Source organism: Trachypithecus francoisi, unplaced genomic scaffold (assembly GCF_009764315.1).
Source record: "Trachypithecus francoisi isolate TF-2019V2 unplaced genomic scaffold, Tfra_2.0 Lachesis_group5, whole genome shotgun sequence".
NCBI lineage: Eukaryota > Metazoa > Chordata > Mammalia > Primates > Cercopithecidae > Trachypithecus > Trachypithecus francoisi.
The window spans coordinates 24,624,696-24,643,767 of NW_022681470.1; the positions used below are offsets into that span (position 1 = coordinate 24,624,696).

The following is a 19,072-nucleotide window of genomic DNA, read 5'->3' on the forward strand; positions in this document are numbered from 1 at the left end:
GCAGATTGCTTGAGCTCAGGAGTTTGAGACCAGCCTGGGTAACAATGGTAAAATCCTGTCTCTACCAAAAATACAAAAAAAAAAAAAAAATTAGCCAGGCGTAGTGGCACAGGTCTGTGGTCCCAGTTACTCAGGAAGCTGTGGTGGGAGAATCGCTTGGGACTGGGAGTTAGAGGTCACAGTGAGCTGAAATCATGTCGCTGCACTCCCCACTGGGTGACAGACTCCACCTCAAAAAAAAAAAAAAAAAAAAAATATATATATATATATATATATATAGAGAGAGAGAGAGAGAGAGAGAAAGAGACAGAGAGAGAGAGAGAGAGAGAGAGAGAAGAGAGAGAGAGAGAGAGAGAGAGAGAGAGAACATCAGGCAAAACTAAACAGAGAGATGTTTGACAAAATAACTGACAATTCTCAAGTGTCAAGGTCATAAAAGACAAGGAAAGACTGAAGTGCTATTACAGACTGCAGGAGACTAAGCAAAAATAACAAAATGTAATGTGAGATCATGCATACAGTCCTGGAACATTCCACTAAGGACCACAGTGGGAAAACTGGTGACATTCAAATAAGGTCTTTAACTAGTAAGTAGTATTGTACCAATGTTAATTTCCTGGTTTTGACTATTGCACTCTTGTTATGAAAGATGTTAACATTAGGGGAAGGTAGGTGAGGGATATATGGAAACTCTATTATTTTTTCAACTTTTCTGTAAGTCTAACACGAATTCAAAGTTAAAACAATTTTTAAAGGTATAAAGAATGATTGAAGAGAGGCTGGGCACGGTGGCTCACACCTATAATCCCAGCACTTTGGGGGGCTGAGGTGGGTGGATCACGAAGTCAGGAGTTCAAGACCAGCCTGGCCAAGATGGTGAAATCCCGTCTCTACTAAAAATACAAAAAATTAGCTGGGTGGTAGCGGGCATCTGTAATCCCAGCTACTCAGGAGGCTGAGGTAGGGAATTGCTTGAACACGGGAGGCGGAGGTTGCAGTGAGCCGAGATCACACCATTGCACTCCAGCCTGGGCAACAGAGCGAGACTCCATCTAAAAAAAAAAAGAATGATTTAAGAGGATGGGAATGGGCTATTGCTATGAGCCAGCTACGCCATGCAGGCTGGGTATGTCTTGCTGGAAGAGTGAGGAGGGGCTGGTGGTGGTGAGGGTTGTAGGCTGATGCATGAGTGTGGGAGTGCCTCCCATCTTGGCCAGCATCTGCACAGATTCTTTGTCTTTTCTTTTTTTTTTTTTTTTTTTTTTTTTTTTTTAAATTGAGACGGAGTCTCGCTCTGTCACCCAGGCTGGAGTGCAGTGGCCAGATCTCAGCTCACTGCAAGCTCTGCCTCCCGGGTTTACACCATTCTCCTGCCTCAGCCTCCCGAGTAGCTGGGACTACAGGCGCCCGCCACCTCACTCAGCTAGTTTTTTGTATTTTTTAGTAGAGACGGGGTTTCACCATGTTAGCCAGGATGGTCTCGATCTCCTGACTTTGTGATCCGTCCATCTCGGCCTCCCAAAGTGCTGGGATTACAGGCTTGAGCCACCGCGCCCAGCCTTTCTTCCACTTTCATACCCTCAAAGCAAAGTTTTTCTAATTGGCCATATCCCAGGGACAGTTCTGCTTATAGTCAATCTGCAACTTAACCACAATGTTTTCTACTAGGCAGAGCCACAGGAAAAGTCTGTCTTCTATCACTGAACTTCACCACACTTGCTCAACTCCAATGTTTACCCTCAGTGATCCCTCACCCTGGGTTAGGAGGGTGTTGGGTAAAGAAAGTGAGGATCAATGACAGCCTTTAAAACTATTCCCCTCTGCTCCCGGGTGAACCGGCAGACCCTTCTGGCTCCTTAAGCTAGGTCACTAGCCCCTCAAAAGGCCTCAATCCCCAAATTCCATATCCTCAGTTACCCACAAAGAAGCCTAATCATTTCCTCCTCAAGCTAACCAGCCTTGGCTCCTCCCAGAGGAGCTGCCCTGGACTAAAGCGTCTGTAGCCTAATCCAGACTGACACCATCCCAATCTCCAACCCAGGAGTTTTATGAAACCAGCATGCCCAGTGACTCTTCTGGCAGGGTGCCTCTGTTACAGGCTGGCAGAACTTTTCTGCAAGTAGCAGCATCACACCCACCTTAACTGCTCTCTGATCTGGAATGCTCTCAATTTCAATCATGCTCCGGTCACAAAGCTGCCAGCAGTTTGGTGACAGAATAACATCATTCATCCGAGCCATGTTCTGTGCAAGGCGCACATCGTCCACTGCCTGACCAATCACCAGAAAGTGGCTGTGTGTTTCATCTCCAAAGACCAACATGCTGATGTGGCCAGCAGCCAGTCCTGGCAAGAAGGCAAGGAATAGGTTTGCACAAGAAGTTCTGGATTATTTCCCAGCAGCACAGGTTCTTGGAAAAATCATAATCTTTGTGGGACTATACTATCTCAGAGCAAAATCTCACTTCTAAAACTTTACATAGGAATTATGGCATACCTCTTTTGGGCTCGGGCCTTCCAAAACTCCCCTTCTTCCAAAGCTAGAAAGTTCTACCACTAATTTTTGCCTGTCTGTAACATTTATCTCCCTACATGGTCCTACCAGTCCCCAAAGTTATTTTTACCTTTTCTTCAATTATGTATACTTAAGGGCAACAGGGAATACTTTTAATAATTCTTATTTTGAGATAATTTGCATTTTAGCAGAGATTGAAACTGTAAAAATAATCCCTTTGGGTCGAATTTTAGACAACAGAGGGTGGGGAAAAGAAGTATGCATTTGACAGTTACTTCTTTTGGAGTAACTGTCTTCTTTTGGGATGGGATGACATCCCATCCCAACAACAGTTTCTCTCATTGTTTTTAAGTTGGTAAATGAAAGTTTTGGTACCTGAGTGACAGAAGACAGATATTGTATAACATGACATGTACACAAAATACATGTATAAATGAACTATAAGTGACACACATTTCTTTTAAATGACTGTAATACAATCAAAGTTTATTTTTTATCTTCGCTCTATGCTGTACTGATTTGTCAAGGCTGATTTCCCCCTGATACTACATACAGTTTGTTTTCTATGTGAAACACACTGATGTTCGGACTTACCCTAAAAAAAGGTGCTGGGACCCACCTCTCTAACAGCCAGTCAGCATGCAAGAGGAGGCTGGGTTCCCATCATTCTCAAGAAGGATAACACATCAGATTCCTTGGGTGTTAACTTAGAAAAAATATTCAGTATTATATAACTTTGATTTTTTTTTCAACAAAATATTTAACTTCTTTGGATTGTTTTTTTTTTTTGAGATGGAGTTTCATGCTTGTAGCCCAGGCTGGAGTGCAATGGCGGCATCTCGGCTCACTGCAACCTCTGCCTTGTGGATTCAAGTGATCCTCCTGCCTCAGCCTCCCGAGTAGCTGAGATTACAGGCACCCGCCATCACGCCTGGCTAATTTTTGTATTTTAGTAGAGATGGGGTTTCACCATGTTGGTCAGGCTGGTCTCAAACTCCCAACCTCAGGTGATCCACCCACCTTGGCCTCCCAAAGTGCTGGGATTACAGGTATGAGCCACTGCACTCGGCCTTATTTGGAAATTTTTAACAATATCGAAAGTGGGCCTAGGTTAAAGAAGGCTGAGAAACAGTTAATTGTATAACTGCTGATGATCCCATCAGGTATGACATGTGAGAATTCTAAGTTTTGCAAAGTTTAGTTAGGCAGAAGCTAACACTAACATCAACAACCATAACTCTAGCTGTTACTCATGACTTATACCTCTCAGAATCTCATTTTTCATCTTTGAAATGGATACAATGATGCCTGTATCTCAGGACTGTGATATAATGTGGGTAATATTTGCACATGCATAGTGTGTAATGTCTGCAATGTAATAAGGAAATATGTGTGATTGTTGCTATATTATATGTATAACCTTAAGAAGCCTTGTATAAATCTGGAGCTGTGCTGCAGGCTGACCTGTTAAGCTTTTCCCGCACATCATTCTTACGAGGTAGGAGGTGACCAATCTCATGCCATTGCTGAAACTATGTGATGGCAAGCTAGTCTCTATTTTGTTTTATACTGCACAACCTTGACAAGCAGCAAGATGGAATAATAACAAAAGCAGTAGCAGTAACAAAGACTATTTTGTTGAGTGGTTCCTATGCATCAACTACCATGCCAACTAATTTACTTTTTGTAATAGCTTATTAGGTAGATATTATGTAGCCCAAATTCTCTCAACTGGTATGTGAGGAAGCCAAAATTCACATTCTGATTGTCCTGATTCCAAAGTCCAGGGCATCATGGGGCTGAGCCACCATGTTCTACTACTTCTCTTTGGGAGAGAGAGATGCCCCAGGAGTCAAGACACCTATCCCAACTGCCATAGGATTTATTCCTTCTCAAATGCTTACCTATCTTGACTCGAATGTCTAGGCCTTCTTCAGACTCGTGGGTCTCAAACAATCCATGGATCTCCAGGCTACATTTAATTACCACTGTGATAATGTTTTTCAGCTGCTTTCGCTCCACCCTCCACAGGGCTAGCAGTGCATCACCTTCAGAGAGAGACATGCCGCGGGCTTTTGACCTGCCCTGGGGATCAATCTATTTTGTATGAGATCTGTATAGAAACTTACTCATCAAGCATTCCTCAGCCTATCTCCTGGCCACTGCCTTCTCTAGGATGCCTCCTTTGTGCCCAGCACAGAAGCACAGGCATCTTAGCACTCCTTTCTTACCCCTCCTATCTTAGTAAGCCCCCATACCTGCAAATTTCAGGATGTCTCCTCCAAAAATCAACACTTCTGAGAAAAAAAACAACAACAACAAATTAAATCAAACACTGATTCCTTAAAAGCAGTACAAAAAAAAAAATCATTCTTTGTTAGTGGAATAGAAACTAGGTCAAAAGAACAGTGATTCAGAGAATAGACTTATACTAAAGATCTCATCCCAGACAAGCCACTTAACCCATTTGAGTCTGTTTCCTCAAGTGGGGAATGAATATGTGGAACCAGTGTACGTCTATGCTCCATTTCTGTGAATGGGGAAAGAAAGGAGAAAGGTGGGTAGGGTTTCTGATGAGGTCTGAAGACAGCTGCCCTCTGATGAGGTCTGAAGACAGTTGCCCTCCTCCCATGATAATGGAATGCTTTTAATTAATTTATTGATCAATATATGTTATAGGCTGGGGCTTGCGTAAGCATGGGTGGGTGGATGAATGACAGGACTCCACAGAAACTAGGAGTCAGGGAATGGGAAAATCACAACCATAGTCACTTGCATTTTTGGTTATTACCAACTTCGTATTTTGTTTATTTAGACTGTATGGTGTAAACGGCCATTCTCTCTTTTCGTTATGCATCATCATGGATTGGCTAAGCACCTGTTGTGCCAAGTCAGATGCAAAAAGGAATCAACCATAGTTCCTGCTTTTATGAAGCATTAAATTTTGTCTAGTGGGTAATATCAAGATATTACTAAGGAACTCAGAGCCTGATAAAACACTAGGCCAGGAGTTCGCCATAACAGAGTAAACCGTTGTCTTCATGAATAGTTTGAATTAACAATGCAAACAAGATGGCAGGCAGAGGTTGACAAGGGGACTAAAGTTTTCAATTTACTCTAAGTGCTTCAGCATCCATCATTAGGAGACAAATTATTGAGAAGTTAATTATAAATCATCTGCTCATACAACAATCTCTTAATGACTATCTTTGGGTTATATAGATGCTGGCTTTTAAAAATACTTGGATAGGCCAGGCGCGGTGGCTTACACCTATAATCCCAGCACTTGGGAGGCCAAAGCGGGAGGATCACCTGAGGTCAGGAGTTCGACACCAGCCTGTCCAACATGGTAAAACCCCATCTCTACTAAAAAAAAATACAAAATTGCTGGGCGTGGTGGTGCACGCCTGTAATTCCAGCTACTTGGGTGGCTGAGGCAGGAGAATCGCTTGAATCTGGGAGGCAGAGGTTGCAGTGAGCCGAGATCATGCCACTGCACTCCAGCCTGGGAGACAGAGTGAGACTCTGGCTCAAAAAAAAAAAAAAAAAATTAATAAAAATAGCTGGGCACCGTTGGTTCTCGCCTGTAATCCCAGCACTTTGGGGGGGTGCTGAGGCAGGTGGATCACTTGAGGTCAGGAGTTCGAGACCAGCCTGGCCAACATGGTGAGACCCCATCTCTACTAAAAATACAACAATTAGTCGGGCGTGGGGGTGGGCGCCTGTAATCCTAGCTACTCAGGAGGCTGAGGCATGAGAATTGCTTGAACCCAGGAGGCAAAGGTTGCAGTGAGCCAAGATTATGCCACTGCACTCCAGCCTGGGCGACAGAGCAAGACTCTGTCTCTAAATAAATAAATAAATAAAAATAAATACTTGGATATGTCATATAATTAAAAGTATTACTACTACAGTTCTTTTAAAAGCAGTTTATAATTCAGCCCTCTAACACAAAATATCCCTTTCCTCAAATAGTCTGTATTAGTGAGGTTTGAATATGTTTATTTCTTCAGTTATACCGTATCATATTTCAAAAAAGACTGGTTTTATACACATTTCATGGGGAAGAGGAGGAGTGCTAAGCAATTGTACTCTATCAGGTTATTATTGCCAACTACAGAAAAAACAATGAACTGAAATATTCTCAAGTCAGAAACCTATGGGAACACTTACTCTCCACTATTGCACTTATGTGGTAGTTGAGGATCTCCACCAACTGCTCAGCCCCTCTGTCCATGTACATGGCACTGCTGAACTTCTCAGTCATTGCAGTAAAACCTGGAATAAATGTGCAGCTGGTTTCTTTGGCTGCTTGGGGAAATCAAACAGAGCCAGAAGAGGACTACCCAGGAAGGCAGTGAGCCTCAGCTTTTATTTTTTTTTTTTTTGAGACAGAGTCTCGCTCTGTAGCCTAGGTTGGATTGCAGTGGTGTGATCTCGGCTCACTGCAACCTCCGCCTATCGGGTTCAAGCAATTCTCCTGCCTTCCCCTCCCAAGTAGCTGGGACTACAGGCATGTGCCACTATGCCTGGCTCATTTTTGTATTTTTAGTAGAGACGGGCTTTCACTGCATTAGCCAGGATGGTCTCGAACTCCTGACCTTGTGATCCGCCCGCTTCAGCCTCCAAAAGTGCTGGGATTGCAGGCGTGAGCCACCACGCCTGGCGGCTTCAGCTTTTAAAAACAGGCAGAGTTTCTTCTTAAGCATCTTTGTGGCTGGTCAAGTGTCAGACATGCAGCCTCCTCTATCTATTATTTTAGGGGCCAGGAAAAGGCTCCAGATATCTCTTTCTTCCAAATTCTCTACTGTACAGTGATAACTGCAACTTCTTTAACTGGGAATAAAATTTTCAGTCCGTGGTAACAAAATCACACACATTTCAAACACTTCTGAAGAGGTGGCAAGTTTATTAGTAAGATGTAAACATCATCTAGGGAGATCATTTCCTGAGGTCAGTTTTGACTGGGATGTGTGTGGGGCTTGGGGCTGGGGAGGATGAGTCAGTGAAGTTGGGGAAGAGACACAGGAGCAAAGAATGGAACTTGAGCATCTTAAAGATATGCCTATGACTGGCAGTGCTGGGTAAGGGAGGATGAGAGAGAGCCAGGGCCACAAACTATTTCCTCCCTCTTGTGTTCTCAATGGAGCACATCTGCTGTGACAGCCCAGGGGTCTCCAGGATGGCCCCCCTACTCTGCAATCAAGCTCTGCATGTGACTTCCCACGTGAGCCTGTTGCTCATCCACATTAAACAAACATCCCTTTTGCACTTGCCTGAAATATCAACAAACATCAGGACTCCATCAAAATAATCTATAAAGGGTCGCTCTGGGGAGAAATGTCCATAGACAATGAGGTCTGGTAAATGAGCTGCTATTCTGACTATGCGCCAGTCCTGGAATTCTTCTCTTGGAGTGTTCATGTTCAAGACAAATGTTCAGGATTTTATGGTGACAGGAAGCAGTCTCCAAATAGGTCTTCTAAAAAGAAAATTGAAATAGAGGAAATCTGATATATTCATTTGCTCATTTTCCTATTGCTCTTTCTCCATTTGTTTTGTTCTAACCTGCGGCCTGCTTATAGTGGTGAAAATGCCAGAGTTGTTGAGCCAAACTCCAAAAGGGCCAATTTCTATACAGAGGAAGAACCCTCCCACCCTGAACAGCTGTTGCAAAAGTGAGCACCATTACAAAGAGGCTGGGGTGAAAGAGGGTAGCTGAACACTTCCACTCATTTGCCAGAAGGGGCAGGCCCTTGCAGGGCAAATCCAGGTGTAGGGGGCTGTTAGCTCTATTCACTCAGGCCAGACTTCTTTTTCTTCTGTCCTCATGTTTCCTTTTCCCCTCTCTCTACCTTGGTCTTTTACTTTTTTCTGTCTTTAAAAAAAATTTAAAAAAATCAAGTGTAGATGTGATTTGTGTGTGTAAATGTATTTATATGTAAGTGAGTATTAGAGTTTTGTATATAGGCAAGAGATTAAGCCTATAAAGGTATAATGTTAAATAAATAGAAGAAAAGAGTTCAGGAGGGTGTGTGTGTGGGAGGGAGCGGGGGCAGCTGGAAAGATGGAAGGCCTTAAGCTCTAAGTGGAGGGAAATGCTGAAATTTCAATTTGTTACCCAGTTAGTTCTGAGAAAACTAGGATTTCCTAAGGCCTTCCTTGTAGCTGCTGGGGCAGATTAAATGCTCATGCCTAAATGTTGTAAAAATCGTGCTGTACCAGCCTGAACAGTAAAAGCAAACACCCTTTACTTTTTCAGAGCAATCCAAGTTACTGGAATAGGTAATACAGAAAATAAGAGGATTTGTTTTTTAAGAAAAGGAACTGTTATTTTTGGTTTACTTCTGACCAGCAGAGAGGAACTGGTTAGTAATTTCAGAAAGACATAGGTCATATTGGGATATATTAGAGTATTCAAGGAAAAAATTGAGACAATCACTTATATCCCTTAGATTGAAGGGGAAGTATTTTAAAAATAACTCAGGGAAAAATACTTGTACATTTAACAGACAAACTTTAAAATGTATATAATATACATTTAAAAATGTATTTAGTATTCTAAAAAATGAGTGCTAAATGTTACATACTGCATAGCCTTTAAAAGGAAAAGCCCTGGCAAACTCAAATGTTAAGTGAACAAAAGAAAGAAGCATATAACTAAGGTTTTTTAAAAAAAGGATAGCACTAAAAACGCAACAAAAGACCACAGCATGTGCCAGGAACAGTCAATAGATAAAATTAAATCAAATAAATAACTTCAGATAGTAAATTTGGTGCTATATGAACTTTTAAGAAGGGTGTGAGAGGCTAGGTGTAGAAGCTTGTACCTATAATCCCAGCACTTTGGGAGGCCTACAAAGTAGTATTGCTTGAGCCCAAGTTCAAGACCAGCTTGGGCAACAGTGAAATCTCATTTCTACAAAAAAAAAAAAATTGCTGCCTGTGGTGGTATGCGCCTGTAGTCCCAGCTATTCAGGAGGCTGAGGTGGGAGGACGGCTTAAGCCCAGGAGGTCAAGGCTGCAAGGAGCTGAGATCGTGTCACTGCACTCTATCCTAGGTGACAGAGTGAGACCCCATCTCTAAAATAATAATAATGATAATAATAAAAAGAAAGGTACAAAAAAATTGAATGTCCAGAATGAAAGACTTATAAAAAATGCTAAAGTTAAGAAAACCTAGAGGGATTTTTAAAGGCTTTCTTGAAAACAAAGTAATTAATAAAAGAGGAATAAGGATGAAGCTTAAGTATGGTGTTCTATACAACTTTTCTTTTGTTTCTACCTTTTCCACCATGGAGAATTGAAAAGTATAACAAGCATGGCTAGGAAAGAATTGAAATCCAAGCTAAGTAGTGCTAAAGCACACAGTCATTTTAAATAAATTCTAGCTAGTCCCAGACAACATATATCTACAGATACTGAAAGAACTGACAGGTATAATGTGAGTATTCTCAAAAAACCATGGAGAACAAGAGATGGGCTGGAATACCATAGATGGGCACATTCTCTTCTGAATTTCAAAAGATGAGGCTACTCGTGGATCCCAGAAAACACAGACCAGTAAACATAATGTATTTGTTGAGATAATACAGGTTATGTTTCCTTAACAAATACCTTTGAAACCTCAATGGCTTGAAATCACAAAGGCTTATTTCTTGTTCATTTGTTGCTCATACTACATGTCCCTATGTGGGTCTCTTGAAGGCAAAAAAAACCCTCTGTTTTTGCCTTCACTTTGGGACCCATGCTGGAACATTCTGGTTGTCAAGGTAGTGGGAAAAGAGGATGTAGTGGAGTATACTCATTTTACTCCCAGAAGTGACGTATTTCACTTTTACTCATGGCATTGACCAAAGCAAATTACATGACCATGCCTAGTTTCAAGTAGGCAGAGAAGTGCACTCCTACCATGTGCATAATAGGAAAGAGAGTTGGAACATTTGGGAGCAGCCTCAATGGTTAGATTAGCAAGAGGTGATTAAAAGGAGTCAAGTTGATTCAGAGCCAAGAACAAGACAACATTATTTCCTTTTTTTGGAGAGTTATTAAATTTTTAAATCAAGAGACTACTATAGACAATGTATATATTGACTTTAAGGCATTTGGCCAAATTTTTCATGTCCTTGTGAGTAAAATATACAAAATTATAGGAATAAAGAAAATATAATTGGCTGGTTAACAATCACACCTAATGGAAACTGATTAGTATTCTGACGTCAACTCAGAGGTAAGCCTCCATGGGCATGATAGAGTACTTTGATAAAGATATAACTGGAATTACGGCCATTATGGAAAACAATATGGAAATTCCTAAAAAATTAAAAATAGAACTACCATATGATCTAACAATCCCACATCTGGGTATATTCCCAAAGGAATTGAAATCAGTATGCCTGCACTCCCATGTTTATTTCAGCACTATTCACAATAGCCAAGATATGGAACCAACCCAAGTGTTCATCAACATATGAATGGATAAAGAAAACATTGGATAATATATACAATGGAGTACTATTCAGACCTAAAACAGAAGGAAATCCTTTCTTGTATGATAGCATGGATGAACCTGGAGGGCCTTATGTTAAGTGAAATAAGCCAGATACAGAAAGACAAAAATATTGAATGATCTCACTTATACACGGAATCTAAAAAAGTCAAAATCATAGAAGCAGAGTAGAATGGTGGTGCCAGGGGCTGGGGTTGGGTTGGGGGAATGAGATGTTGGTGGTTGAAGGATACAAAGTTTCAATTAGACATGATGAAAAAGTTCTGGAGATCTAACCTACAGCATGGTGAATACAGTTAATAAAGTATAATATACTTCAAAATGGCTAAGAGAGTAGATCTTAAATGTTTTCACCACACAAAAACATTAAGTATGTGAGATGATATGTTAATTATCTTGATTTAATTATTTCATAATGTATACATATATTAAAACATCACATTGTACACCATAAACATGTACAATTTTTGTCATTTTTGCCTTAATAAAGCTGAGGGAAAATAAAATTTGAAAATATAGTGAGAGAACTAATGCACTGATGTCAGAGCTAGGATCTTAATATATCGTAATCAACCAAAATAATGAAATTTCAAAAGAATAAGTGTGAAGTGCTGTATTTAGAATTTTTAACAAAATCAAATGCATAAGTACAAGGTGTTAAAAACCTAGATTTACTGCAAATTAATGCTATCTTTTAAAAAACTTTTATTGAAACATAACATACATGTAGGAAAATGTACAAATCATAAGTGTATAACTTGAATTACTCTAAGGTGAGCAAATCCATGTAATATCCATTCATAGCAAGAAGAAAAACATTGGGCCGGGCACGGTGGCTCAAGCCTGTAATCCCAGCACTTTGGGAGGCCGAGACGGGCAGATCACGAGGTCAGGAGATCAAGACCATCCTGGCTAACACGGTGAAACCCCGTCTCTACTAAAAACTACAAAAAACTAGCCGGGCGAGGTGGCGGCGCCTGTAGTCCCAGCTACCCGGGAGGCTGAGGCAGGAGTATGGCGTGAACCCAGGAGACGGAGCTTGCAGTGAGCTGAGATCCGGCCACAGCACTCCAGCCTGGGTGACAGAGCGAGACCCCGTCTCAAAAAAAAAAAAAAAAAGGAAAAAAAAAAAGAAGAAAAACATTACCAGCAGTCAAGAAGTTATTATCATGCCACCTTCAAGTCACTACTCTTCTTTTCTCCCTGAAGGTAACCTTTCTTATTTCTAACAACATAGATCACCTTTGCCAGCTTTCAAACTTTATATAAATGAAATCATACTACATCTTTTGTGTTTGTGATATTCATTCATGTTGTTGTATATCAATAATTATTGATTTTCAATGCTATATAGTATTCCATCACCTGATTATACCACAAAACATTTATCCACTATACTATTGACCTATGGGTTGTTCCCAGTTTTAGACCATTATGAATAATGGTGCTAAGAACATTCTTATATATGTGTTTTGGTGAACAGATGTATGCATTTCTCTTGGGTATATACATAGGAGTGGAATTGCTAGGTCATAGGATATACACGTTAAACTTTAGTACAGGCTTGTCCAACCTATGGCCTGTGGCCACATGCAGTCCAGGATGGCTTTGAATGCAGCCCAACACAAATTTGTAAACTTTCTTTTTTTTTGAGACGGGTAAGTGACCGTAAACAGTATGTTCTGTAGGCATGGGTGCTCTGAAGTGGCTTCTACAGATGTGCTGAGTAGCCAGAGAACTGAGATAGGACTGAGCAGAACTGAGCAGGACATAGCTCTATTCTTCCCTCTCCTGCCTCCAGCTCACTGGCTCAGCTTTGATTTCGTTAGCTACCAAACTTGTAAGATTGAAAGATTGAGCTAATAAAAATAGAGGATGCTCAGTTAAATTTGAATTTTTAAATAAACAATAATTTTTTAGTATAAATATATCCCAAACATTGCATTCTTTCTAGCAGCCCTACTATCAGCCTCTTCAATCTTGGCAATACCACACTCTCCTCACATGCACAGTAGAGACTGTTTTGCTAAAGTTGTTAACACTGGATGGAGAGTGGTTATATTTATTCTTTGTTGCTCAGGGTCAACTAGGATTAATGACTGGCAATCACTGAAGGACAAATATAAACAATGTAAGAATGAATGTTCAAACCGGGCAGTTTTAGGAAGTATTGGATAGCTATCTACCTGTGAGGGTAGAGGTATAAAAAGTAAAGTAGAGGTTCCTCTTCAAATTCCTTTCTTCCCTGTCTAATTAGGAATAAATAGTAACTTCTCTTAAAAGCAAAATGTATTCAAAGACCTGTGCTAACATTCTTAAATATCTGCTAGCCGTAATAAAGACATCAATGTACTTTGTGTTCTTAGCTCCCACAATTTAGCCTAAATATTTGCCCTAGCATGCTTATACTGGTCCAGGCAAGCATTAGATCATAGCCTGTTCCTCTTCCTTATTTAAAAGTGTTTTTACCTTTCTCTGCATTCTACAAGTTACTTCCTCCTTCCTTCGTTCTCCTCTACCTTTGTTTGCCTCTTTTAAAAGGTTCTAAGTTGCTAGCCAATCAATCAGGACAAATACAGAATGTGAGGTCCCGTTCCAGCCAATGGAAACTGGACACAGCAGCAGGGTGAACGCGTCAGGTTATAAATGACCCTGTCTCCTTTGTTCAGTGTACTTTTGTGGCAAAGCTGCTGGCAAGTATACCCTTTCTGCAGGAAGTAAAAATGGCCTTACTAAATAAATTAATGTTCAAGTGCTATTTCTTTACGGCACTGGAGAACAAGCATTTCAAATAGAGGTGATTTTAGTCAGTGTAGAGATGAATTAGATGATTGCTAAGATTCTATTGTTTTAATTAAGGTGATGTGAATGAACTTGGACAGATTTTTCTGTTTATGATGACCAAACAAGGAAAGTAGGTGCATTTTGAGATTAAGATGGCATATGTAGATGTGAAACTAAAAGAAGAAAATTATAGGTTTAAAAGGCAGGGAGATCTAAAATGATTATCTGGGAGTTTCTTATGAACATCCATAAAAGACAATAGAAATTTTCTATTTTTGAAGATACAGTTTTCTGCTTTAAGTTCTGCAACATCACAAAATGATTAATGATAGCGATATTTACCCTTCTACAGGCACATACCACATTGTAAGTATAATTTATTATGACCTTTTTATATGAAGCATTCTATTGTAGGAGTTATTAAGAAATTATTTTAGGCAGATAGAGTGGAAAAGGGGTCCTTGGGAAGTTTTCGTTTTTTAAAGCATCTCCAGAAAATTCCTTGTAAAGCCCTGGCTCTTAGAGCCAGGCTGGCAACCTTTGATATGCAAATGAAGGCCATTAGAAACTGGGCCCACCCAACATGGCAATTCTGGAGGCCTTCTTGCCCTTGCCCCACATGTTCCTGGAAACATGGCCGCCCCTACATACTCCCACGTGTGTAGAACATCATGGCACCCTGCATTTGCATATTAAAAGGCTAGGGTGAGAGGGCCAGCTTTTTCCAGGGCTAAGTGAATGACATGCCTGGTCAAACCAATCCCCTGAACCTTATGCAAATCAGACACTGCCTTCTCTAGCCTCTGTAATATATACCTGGCTGCCAGTCCACCCCACCGGGGTTCCCTCTCTCGGCTTTGGAAACCCCCTCCCTCTGTCTCTGTATGAGGGAGCTTCTTCCCTCTTTCCTCTTCCTTCTTGCCTATTAAATTTTCCGCTCCTTAACATCATTCCATGTGTGTCCTTGTCTACATAGGTTGCCTCATTTAATCATCCAAACAGCACTATGAAGTAGACCTGATTTCTATAGATATGAAAACTGAGGCACAGAGATACTAACTTGCCCTAGGTTAGGAATACCCAGGTCTGTGGGAGTTGAAAGTTCGTGTTCTTTCTACTATATCATGCTATATCCCATTTGTATATGCTTTATAGCACTCTGGGGATGTATATGAACTAGGGAAAAGATGTATGTAATTTAAGAGCACTTTCAATGCATGTTGATGGTACCCTTATCAATTGTTCGGCCAATTCTATCACATCAAGAATAAAGCATGAACAGCATGGGTACTGACAAAGTATGGAAGCACCTTGGAATGAGAATGAGGATACCTGACTCAAAAGGCAAGCAGGTGAATGAGGCCCGAAAGAGAAACCAAGAAGGATTCCTGAATGAAGAGTGTGAGTAAAGAAAACTCAGTAGTACCCAAAAATGAAAAGAGAAATTAGGGTTCAATTATATCCATCAGTTTCTCTAAATCTCTCCTCTAGAATTTCCTAATAGATTTCATATTCAACTTTTCATCTATATGTAAAGTCAGGTTTCACAGGAGTCCAAAGAGATACTCTGAGCTTAAAGTCACAGTGATATCTGTCATGAAAGCTTGCTTGCCTACTCTAGCCATGGTAATTTTTCTTCTGAGCTATTATGGCTCTTAATGTCTGCACTTAAATGGCTTATTCCCCATACAACTATCCTTGATTATCTTTTGAATTGCTTCTATTTTGTCTTCATCTGAATTGTAAGCTCCTCGTTTGGAGCCATCTTCTACATATCTTTGTTTCCTCCACAGCACCTTCCCAGAACCCCCTTCAAGTGGTAGGCACTTGGTAGTTGTTGACTGATAAAAAGGAGGGTATCATGTGAGGAACTGCAGAAAAGAGGCAAATAAAGACAGTAAGCTAGAGAGACAGAGCATCCAGGTTAAATAAGATGAGGCAATATTTAAGCCTTCAAGCTTCTAAGCTCATGTAAAGGACTGACACAGAGGTATACGCAAACTTGAACCCTGACTTCTAGCCCCAGGCTTTCCCACTCCTCTGCCCTCCAATAGCTGTCTTCTTTCCTGATGGTCGCCCTCATCTTCAGCTCTGCAACCATTCTTTCTGCTGAGACTCTTACTTCCACATACCTCCACTTCATCCAGGGCTGAGGAAAAGCCAGACCTCAATTGGGGACTAGTTCTTTTAAGACTGCAGAAGACAGGAAAGGAGGCCGGGTGACATTATTCTGAAGACAGCCGAAGTGCCATGTCTGTCTATAGCTGACCCATAAAATGACAGTTTTGTCTAACAGCCGTTTTCCAGGCCACACCCCCATCAGTAGCTCATTGTTCCATGGGCACTGACCATGTTTCTGATTGGGTGGCACTGCCTTCCCCTCCCCCGCCAACCTCAGTGACATACCACTGTACAAGTACTGGCTGTTTCAGGTTCTCTTATCCGCACGTTTGAGGCAACGGTCAGGGGAGACTGACATGACCCCAGAGTAGTTTACACAACTCTTCCCTTGGCCATGTGGAGGATGGTTGAAATTAGGCAATAGTTGGGTAGGTGATCATCAGAAGTATCTCCAGAGCAAGCAAACACCTAATTTTAGTTAATAGTGGTTACAGCTTGTACCAGGACTATGAAATTTACCAGTTATAATAAATTCAGTACTTATCTTCAGACATATTTGTGAGGTAAATTTTTGTTTGAAGAATTATATACCTGCCCTTTTTGACTGGTCAAGTGCACACTTTTAACCAAATTTATCCCAAACTTGAAATCCAATGGGCACTGGATTTGAGTTTTATCTGATGTGACACTGGAAAAATGTGTTTTAAGAGGCTGGCATGTTTTCAGCTTAAATAATGTGCTGATTTTCTAAATGTTCTTACATATATCACAACCACAATTAACATTTGGGGCACAGCTTTTAAAACTGGAATTTAAAAAGTCTTATTTAAAAAGCTGTGCATGTTCTTATATAAAGCCCTGCCCTAAAATTAAGTTTACTGTGTGCTTCAAAATGTTGTAAAACACAGTTGTCTTAGGGAGGAAAACAAGAGGGTCATTTAATTATGTTTGTTGAGTGAATCTTCTGGTGTGAGTTGTGGAAACCAGTCTTGTAATTAGAATCCTACCTCATATAATTAAACAATCCCCATAGGGAGAGCTATTCTTAATAAATGCCAGTGTTTTCTATTTCTGCTTCATTACATAAACAGGCTTCAGTAGAGACCTTTGTTTTACAGAAAGGAACCTTAGCTTTGAGGTTCATCCTCGTTAACATTCAACCTTTCACTATCATTTTATAAGTTAAAAAAGAAAATGTTTACTATGAGGAAACAGCAGCACTGACATACCTTAGATCAAAGTTTCCTTAAAAAAAATGCCATACAACAAAAAAGACTAAAGAATTTATCGCTTATTGAGCATTCTCCACCCCACCTCCTACTCCTCTACCCTAAGCAGCTTATTTTCCGCTATAAAGTTATTAGTTCAGAAACCATGCAAATAGGTTAACACAGTATATCCTTTTCGTAGTAAAATTAAAACTTCCTTAGTCTAAGAAACTACTTTCTGGGTCTACCTTCAATTAATAAGATTACCATTTTCTGAACTTTCTTCTTGTGGCCCAGGCTGGAGTGCAATGGCACGATCTCGGTTCACTGCAAACTCCGCCTCCCAGGTTCAAGTGATTATCCTGTCTCAGCCTCCCAAGTAGCTCCGATTACAGGCATGCGCTACTACGCCCAGCTAATTTTTTTGTATTTAGTAGAGACATGGTTTCACCATGTTAGTCAGTCTGGTCGCAAACTCCTGACCTCAGGTGATCCACCCGCCTCCGCCTCCCAAAGTGCTGGGATTACAGGCATGCACCATTTCGCCCGGCTCATTTCCTGAACTTTCTTTAACATTTACTGTGGACCAGGCACTATGTTAAAACCTTATCTCAATCTTTAGAACAATCCTATAAAGTCAGTACCATGATTATCCCCATTGTGTTCTTGAAAATATTAAAGGTCAGAGACAGAGGTTAACAAACTCTCACAGTTAATGTGTGGCAGAGTTGGGTTGAAGCCCAGGGCTGTCAGACCTGGCATTGAGAAAGAAAACTTACATAGTGAAGCTATCAATAAGGACCTATCAGAAAGTTGTGATAAAGAATTCAACTCAACTATACTAATCAAGTCATTTGCACCACTGCGGAAATTATTTTTATGGAGTTCAGTAACTGCATTGATAGTAAGAACTTCTATTATATATATTCTTCTTACTAAGTCTTTGAGAATAGTTCTGAAACTGGTAACTAGACTATGTGTTCCAAGTGGCAATGAGTTTTTGACAGGATACATATTATTACTTTTTGAGATGGAGTTTTGCTCTTGTCATCCAGGCTGGAGTGCAAAGATGCAATCTCGGCTCACTGTAACCTCCACCTCCTGGTTTCAAGTGATTCTCCTGCCTCAGCATCTGGAGTAGCTGGGATTACAGGCGTGCGCCACCACGCCCAGCTAATTTTTGTATTATTAGGAGAGACGAGGTTTTACCATGTTGGCCAGGCTGGTCTCGAACTCCTGACCTCAGGTGATTCACTTGCCTTGGCCTCCCAAAGTGCTGGGATTACAGGCGTGAGCCACCAAAGCTGGCCATGATTTAATTTTTAAGATTAAAAAATAGGATAAAGAGTTTTGGGGCAGAAAAGAAGCAAGTGATGGCTGTTTGTCAATGAAACTTCTGAGAAACAAGAAAGGAGGACTGCCTATGATTGTATCTAAATGCTACAATAAATTTGACAAGAGGGACGTAGGAGACCCCGTTTAGAAAAGATGTTTTAATGAAAAGGAAGTGAAACACCAAGTCCACATATAAATTTTTAATAAACTTTTTGTGTCTATGTCATATTTCATGTTTTTCCTAAATGCTTAACCTAGGAAAAACATACATGTGTGCACACCCATGTCAAACACACAAATGAATTTATTTATTTATTTTTTGAGACGGAGTCTGGCTCTGTCTCCCGGGCTGGAGTGCAGTGGCCGGATCTCAGCTCACTGCAAGCTCTGCCTCCCGGGTTCACGCCATTCTCCTGCCTCAGCCTCCCTAGTAGCTGGGACTACAGGCGCCCGCCTCGTCGCCCGGCTAGCTTTTTGTATTTTTTAGTAGAGACGGGGTTTCACTGTGTTAGCCAGGATGGTCTCGATCTCCTGACCTCATGATCCGCCCGTCTCGGCCTCCCAAAGTGCTGGGATTACAGGCTTGAGCCACCGCGCCCGGC

General features: G+C 40.9%; 1 protein-coding gene across 5 annotated transcripts in view; it reads right to left on the reverse strand.

Annotated features, from left to right (window-relative positions):
- ADCY10 (adenylate cyclase 10) overlaps positions 1-17,514 on the reverse strand; it is a 107,119-nt gene extending 89,605 nt beyond the window's left edge. For 2 of the 5 annotated variants that reach the window (XM_033197233.1, XM_033197232.1), the window contains exons 1-6: positions 15,939-17,513; positions 7,790-7,995; positions 6,687-6,791; positions 4,772-4,810; positions 4,418-4,561; positions 2,139-2,344 (exon numbers count right to left, since the gene is read on the reverse strand). In XM_033197233.1, the coding sequence (XP_033053124.1) occupies positions 2,139-2,344; positions 4,418-4,561; positions 4,772-4,810; positions 6,687-6,791; positions 7,790-7,937 (642 nt within the window). In that variant the 5' untranslated portion in view covers positions 7,938-7,995; positions 15,939-17,513. Of the gene's footprint in view, positions 1-2,138; positions 2,345-4,417; positions 4,599-4,771; positions 4,811-6,686; positions 6,792-7,789; positions 7,996-15,938 lie in introns of all 5 variants that reach the window. The other 3 variants (XM_033197235.1, XM_033197236.1, XM_033197234.1) reach the window with 3 other exon arrangements.
- Between the last annotated feature and the right edge of the window lie 1,558 nt (positions 17,515-19,072).